Consider the following 7,721-nt stretch of genomic DNA (forward strand, 5'->3'; position numbering starts at 1 on the left):
TCCGAGTCTGAATAGACGTCTTGAACGCCTTGTATTGTGGCCCAAGACCACGTAGACAAACTTCCACCTTATCATCATCATCTACTGAAGCACCAATAGATGCAAGGGATTCCACAATACCCTTGATCTTCAATGCATAGTCATTCACAGACATACTCTTTTTCTCCACAGTATGAAGTTCATTCTTCAACTGTATCTTTCGTGCCTTGGTCTTTGTTTCATAGAGTTTTACCAAGGTGTCCCACGCCTCCTTGGGGGACTTGACATCCTGTATGTGCCCAATCATGGTGTCCTGTATACTGATAGAGAGCCAATACATAACTTTTCTGGCTCTTTGGTTCCAATCCTTAAAGTCTTTCACATCTGCAGAGCAGTTGGATTGATCTCCGGTATCTCCGGTGCCTCTTCATGCTCACCTTCTATGTAGTCCCAGTAACCCTTTTCCATCAGGAAATTTGTCAACCTGAACCTCCAACCATGGAAGTTGTTCTTATCAAGCTTCTTAGTAACAATCTGGTTTATGCCATCATTTGACATCTTGCCAGACACAAATTTACCAGAAACAGCACTCTGGTTTGTCCTGCACAAACTTTTATATTTTTTGCAGCAGTACTGTATTACACTCAAATGTCACAACCAGTGACCTCAATGTGCATACATACACCCAATGGCAACTGTTGACCTCCTTGCAACACACACAATGTTTGCACAACCAATCTGTCTTTCTGCAGTTCTTAAAATAGAGTTCTGCAGAGAATCGATGACTTACCCCCCGCAGTGCTCGAAATCGCCCGCTTTCCAAAAAACGGAGGTCCTAACACGCCCGAAACCCGTTGTCAGTCTGATAGGACAGTACAGTTGCCCTATAGCTTTACTCCCGCGAAGAAAGCTCCTCAATCAAAGATCGTTTGCTGGTGCCTCTCGTAGAGCTCCCGAGCGACAAGGGTGTAGTCGCCAACACAAACAGGGAAGAGTAGATGAAGCTCTTACCCTCGTACCGCTTCATGTGTTTCTCTTGCTTGCAGCTCACCCTTAGCATGAACCAGGCTTTGATACCATGAAAAGATGCAGGGGAGAAGAGAGCTTGAGCTCTTTCAAGCACACACACACTCACAAAACCCTAAAAGAGAATACACAAGGTGAGAGGTTGAAAATCTTCTTCTTCTTCACACAACACTCAACACACCATATATATACAAAGATAAGAGTACACACCATATGAAAAGGTACTCAACCAAATACATACTAGGGTTCTCTATAGTGTGAACCCAACTAAATGAGCTGGTGCTATAACTATGCCAGTCTCCAAAATGGCTATCACACACAGCCTGTCATCCCACTGGCCGCATATCACCCATGATCTCACCAACCATGCCAGTGGTGTAAGTGTGGGGCCTATCCCCCAGGCGGGTCATCAGTGTCCACCGCCTCACTAGATGAGCTCGATATCTCAACAACTTTGCCTATGCTATTAGACTTGTTAGTTTGTGCAAGCCCCTAAGAAGCCACACTTAGATGCAGCTGGATGGATTCTCAGGTACATAAAGTCCACAGTTGAAATGGACTTTTCTATGAGACTGGTATATAGAGATACAGCTACGTGGTTACACAAATATAGCTACATGGGTACATAGATGGGGACTTTTCTATGAGGCTGGTACAAAGATACAACTACATGGGTACACATATGTTGATTGGGATAGTAGTGTCGCATATAGGAGATCTACCAGTGGTTCTATATTTTCATTTGTGCTACTATGAGTTAGACTAGTAAGAAGAAGCCAATAGTTTCCTTGTCGACTATAGAGGCAGAGTATAGGGTTGCTGCTATGGCAGTTTGTGAGGTAGCTTGGTTTCAAGATCTACTTGGCAATATGGGTGAGCTTATGGATAGGACAGTTGTCATTTATTATGACAACATGAGTAGCATATAGTTGGCCATTAGCCAATATAGCATGCAAGAAAGAAGAACATTCATTATCACTTTGTGAGGGAGAAGGTTCTAGTAGGTGATGCAGATCTAGTATATGTCAGCATAGAGGATCAGATGGCTGACATCTTCACAAAGGCATTGGGCACAAAGAAGCTCCACAAGTTTAGGAGCTTACTTGGACTGTAGTGTGTGGAGTTGAACTCGAGGGGGAGTATTGAGATATCGAGCTCAACTAGTGTTGCTAACATTGATGACCATAGATTTTGCACTTATACCATTGGCATGGTTGGTGAGATTATGGTTGATATGCTAGTAGAAAGTGGATGATAGGCTGTGTGATAGCCACTTTGAAGTACTAGTGTTACACCATAGTTATAGTGCTAGTTCATATAGTCGGATTCACCCTATGGACTGACCATTATATGCTATTGTAGGGGAGTGCTTTCCCTTTATGTATGTACTCTTATCTTTTAGTTATATGGTTGTAGAGAAGAGAATAAGATAGAAACAAATTCAGCTATCCACCTCTCTCTTATGTCTTGCACTAGACTCTTGTGGGTATGTGTGTGTGTGTGTGTGTGTGTGTTTCCTTGCAAGGAACTCAAGCTCTCCCTCTCCCCCCCATTCTCTTTATATGGATCATATATCCTGTAACCAAGGAACAACCTTTTCACTCTTCACTGTAATCAAGGAATAACCCTTTGACTCTTCACTATAGCTAAGCCTAACAACTCTTTGACTCTTCACTATAACCAAGGAATAATCATTTCTTAGCCTTGATATCCAGCTTTTGACATAGTTCATCTATAATAACATGCAAATAAAATATGGATACAAAGAATTTGAGATGACCTATCTTGGGCTTTTGATATATGGTGAAAGTGTCGTGTGGTTTCATGTTCCTTGCACTTTCAGTAGGTAACCTATTTCTAGGATAGAAAGCTATATACATAGCATCTACCCAATACTGGTTATGCACATACTTCTCTTGAAGCATACTCCTTCCATATTTAACCAATTAGTTCATGTTCATCCATTCTCTAACTCTATCTTGTTGTGGAATATATGGGCATACATGTACACTATCTCCTTATTCCGTTTGCTTCACAAAATCCATGAAGTGTACTTGCTACCATTATCTTATCTGGGACACCTTATCTTCCTATTTGTATGGTTGGATTTTTTAATCTTCTTGAATATTTTAAAAACTTCATATTTTCTCTTCATGAAAAAATCCCATGTATAACTAGAAAAATTTTCAAAAACATAATAATGCCTTTGCAAAGTTGGGGTCTAAGTTGGTCCTCAAAAATATGTATGTATTAAATCAAGTGTACCTTTTCCCCTTATTACGCTATAGCCTAGCCTTTTCCTAGCTTTCTTATGCATGGCAACATGCTTCCCACACTTTGTTATAAACCTGTAGATATGTATGGAGATATTCTGGGAAAAGTGAAGAGGTGGAGAGAATCAAGTGATTCACAAAGATGGGAGTACACACTAATTTAGTGTCTACTAGGATGATCAACAAGGGAGAAGTCACACACACATCTATTAAAGATCAAGACTCATACAATCAAATGAAGTACTAAGCAAGCTAGGGAGATCATCTTGATTGCAAATATGAGTTCCTTCTAAAATAACTAACCAATAAGAACAACTTTGTCCCCAAATATATATGCAAATAATCTCTTTTTACATTTATACAAAAATGTAGCAAAATTTTGTACAATGGGCTGCACTACATGCCTATCTCCAAAGCTATAATATCCCCTATTTAAGAATCACCTTTTGGTGAAATTTTATAGGCTCGTAGAGTAGATTACGGGCTATAATTTTGTTGAAGAATTTATCCCAAAATTCCTCACCATTTGGCCAAACTTCCTCACCATTTGGCCAAAATTCCTAACCGTTTGGCCACAACAACTTATTTTTTATGCACCAATTATGTAGTTTACAATTCCTAATGCTCCCGGAGTCTTAGTAATTTTCCCATAACTCTTTAGGTTCATGTAGAACCAACGAACCAATGATTGAGGAGGTACTTAAGCACATTTTTAGTAACATTTCTACTTCTCTAAAATTGTGCCACACATGCTTGTAATTGATTATTGCTAACTAGCACCACGATTGATAGTTTACTATTAACTGTTGTTGAGGACTGCTAACTATACTATTAGGAACGTGGTGCTAAAACTAGCACCACGATTGCTAGTTTACTACTAACTACTGTTGAGAGCTGCTAACCATACTACTAGGAACTGCTAAACTGGCACTGTGAGAATTGCTTATACAGATAGTTTTGTATCGACACTTATATCAATGATGATCGGAGAGGATTTTAAAGGAAAAAAAATGCTAAGCCTTAGACATCGGTATGGCTGACGATATGGGATCATTCCCTTATAGTGACTAAACCCTCTATAAGAAAGCATTACAAACGCGTCAGAGTATGAGCCTTTCTCTTTGCTAAGATAGGGATAGTGTTAACAAGTGTACACCAAACCAAACCATTAATATTATACATGATCACTCTTTCTATTATGGTAAGTGTCAAGGTATTATGAAATTCACATGGCAAAACCTTTATAGTTAGCATGACAAAACCTTTATGCCATAGTAGTGTCAAGGTATTATGAAATTCACATGGAGTAGTAAACAATTGGGTAATTAATCATTGTAGATGTTTCAAGCTAATTAAAGCAAGGACACAAGCACACAAAAGGATTATCATCATCCACAAAAAGTTGTGCATGATCTAATGGCTAAAAAGAATCCATCACTCCTAAAAAACATTAGGGTGAGTAAATATATAAAGAGACAACATAGGAAGTACGAGTGTTGATGATGATGAATATCAATTCCTTTTTTCCGTAGTCTTCTTATGTATCTCTAACCACTTTGAATGGATATACAACAACATAAAATGCTAAGTGAACCATTGATGCATATTATGTGGTAAAAGTATAGAGGTATTATGAAATTCACATGGAGTAGTAAACAATTGAGTAATGAATCATGCTAGATGCTTGAAGCTAAGGAAAGCTAGGACACAAGCGCACAAAAAGGTCACCATCCACCACAGAAAGTTGTGCACGACCTAATGGCTAAAAACAATCCGTTCACTCGTGATAAAAAACATAGGGGTGAGTAAATATATAAAGAGACAACACAGGAGGTATGAGTGTTGATGAATATCCATTCATTCCTTTTTTCGGTAGTCCTCTTGTGTATCTCTAACCACTCTGCAATGGATATACACAATTATGCATAAAGAATAATAGCTTTACGAGGCTTTAATGAATGTAAATTCCTCTTTTTGTTGCAGCGCGGTCCTCTTGTGTACCTTAAACTATCTATTGCCTCCTTAAAATCAGAGTGATAGCTTTACGGCGGTGAAGAGCCAAAGCGCGACAAGTACGTGTGGTGTGATTTTGCCCTTTTTTCACGGCGCCAATGGCCCGTCAGTACGTTGGAGCTTAGCACGCTATGGTGAAATCTGCGCGAGCAAATGTTTTGCTGCTACTACTCATAAGACGAGGAGATTTATAGACATCGCTGTGCTGCTGATGTGATCGACCCTAGATCTATAGGAAAAAACGATGCCTTGACAAACCCTAGATTTATAGAAATCATTGTGATGGACCCTAGATTAATAGGAGAAAACCATGCGTTTGACTCCTAGAGTAGATTTTTTTTTTTGGGTTTTTTTGTTTTTTTGGAGGCCAAAGGCTCTATGATTTTTGGAATTTGGACGGGTTTTAGTCAGGTCCGAAAGGTTTGGGTGGAAACTTTGGACTCCGCAAGCCTACATACAGTTAAGCCCTTGTGCTCGGCCGCAAAACCTCCTATCCATGGAGATGTATGTCCATGGGCACCCACCTGTCACATTTAGGGACAAGCTGGGAGGAGAGGCCCAAGCTGCCGGGCGGTAGCCTACATATAGCTGGGTAGATAATACAACTGCTGCCGTTATTGAGAGCGCAGCTGCTCTATGATGCTATGTCATCCACAGACGGCTCTGTCTGAACGTTAGATTAGTGGTGCCACCAGCTGGTGTGGACGTGGACCGGAGGGAGAACATGTGCACTGTACTCCATGGCTGCCTGCCTGCCTTGAATAGCATCCATGTTACTCCCAAGACTAATTCACATCGACGTCGGTCCCACGGCTGCGCCTCTGCGGCACCAACAACCAACCACTCCTCGTTGCAGGGCCTTGCCTTGTCCCCCTTCCTTCCTGCTCGCTGCTGCTGTCTCAGCTCTCCCGACTACTTCGACCCTACGCCTCTCTACATATAAAGGAGTCGCCCAGCTAGCTACCACAGCCTGCAATTAGCACTCCTCCATAGCTGCCCAAAGTTTGAATTATGGCAATTGCTACAATTATGTGTCTACTCCCCCGCACCCATGAGCTTATCCCGCTGATTCTCCTGCAGCTCCTCGGCCTCATGATGAGTGCTCCGGCCCTAGCCTCCTACTATGGCGGCGGTGGCTCGGAGCAGAGCGGCTGGACCAACGCCCATGCCACTTTCTACGGCGGAAGCGACGCCTCCGGCACCATGGGTACGTTATTAGCTGTTATTGCCATTTGAGTCGGCATGTTAGTCGAAGCCAAATCGACTTGATGATCTGAAATTGAGGTTGATGCTGCTGTGTGTCCAGGCGGCGCTTGCGGCTACGGTGACCTCTATTCCTCGGGCTACGGCACCAACACCGCGGCCCTCAGCACGGCGCTTTTCAACGCCGGCCTTAGCTGCGGCGCCTGCTTCGAGATCAAGTGCGATGCGGGCGCCGATCCCAACTGGTGCCTCAGCGACGCCTCCGTACTGGTCACCGCCACCAACCTCTGCCCGCCCAACGACGCGCTGCCCAACAACGCGGGCGGCTGGTGCAACCCCCCGCTGCAGCACTTCGACATGGCACAGCCCGCCTTCGAGAAGATCGGCGTCTACAAAGGCGGAATCGTGCCCGTGCTCTACCGGAGGGTCCCGTGCCTCAAGACGGGCGGCATCCACTTCACCATGAACGGCCACTCCTACTTCAACTTGGTGCTGGTCACCAACGTGGGCGGAGTTGGCGACGTCCGCGCCGTCTCCATCAAGGGCTCCAAGACCGGCTGGCAGCCCATGAGCAGGAATTGGGGCCAGAACTGGCAGAGCAACGCCCTGCTGGACGGCCAGAGCCTCTCCTTCCAGGTCACCACCAGCGACGGCAAGACACTCACCTCCTACGACGTCGCCCCCGCAGATTGGCACTTCGGCCAGACCTTCAGCGGCGAGCAGTTCTAAGATATTCACGAACTCAATTTGAAGTGCGCCAACACCACCTCGGCCTGCTCGAGCAGGTACGTGGTTCTAATCTAGCAAGGTGAAATCCTACATTCGCATGCAGAGGCAGCTATGCATTAAGCCGCCCGCTGCGAGCTCTTCCTCCCTCCATACGCACACGTGCCGTCTTCTTGCCCGTCCACCTGTACTTTACATACCTTGTGAAAAACACCCCCATAGAGTTCTCAAAGAAAGGGGAGTGCCGATACTTTATGTCTATATATCAAAATCTTTTTAAAAAAGGAGCTGCACAACTTATCACACTCACCTTGTAGACATGCTTCTTCCATCCAATGGTCATGATTCAGCACTATGGGCACTAATAAATTGCGGATTCTCTTGTTCCAAAGAGTTTGATGCTTCCGTGTTAGATAGGAAGACATTGCTTTCACTATATGACATGCCCTCAGGGCCCCTTCAGACGACTTAAAAGAATAAGATTGCCACATCGGAGCACCT

General features: G+C 43.6%; 1 protein-coding gene across 1 annotated transcript; it reads left to right on the plus strand.

Moving 5' to 3' along the window:
• The first annotated feature begins 6,153 nt into the window (after positions 1 to 6,153).
• LOC147641066 (expansin-A15-like) lies at positions 6,154 to 7,504 on the plus strand. The gene is made up of 2 exons (XM_086817854.1): positions 6,154 to 6,498; positions 6,598 to 7,504. The coding sequence occupies exons 1-2, from the start codon at positions 6,303 to 6,305 to the stop codon at positions 7,221 to 7,223; spliced, it is 822 nt and encodes a 273-aa protein (XP_086673980.1). The 5' UTR covers positions 6,154 to 6,302; the 3' UTR covers positions 7,224 to 7,504.
• The last annotated feature ends 217 nt before the right edge of the window (positions 7,505 to 7,721 follow it).

Source organism: Cibotium barometz, chromosome 2 (assembly GCF_041138505.1).
Source record: "Cibotium barometz isolate CiBa-2024 chromosome 2, ASM4113850v1, whole genome shotgun sequence".
NCBI lineage: Eukaryota > Viridiplantae > Streptophyta > Polypodiopsida > Cyatheales > Cibotiaceae > Cibotium > Cibotium barometz.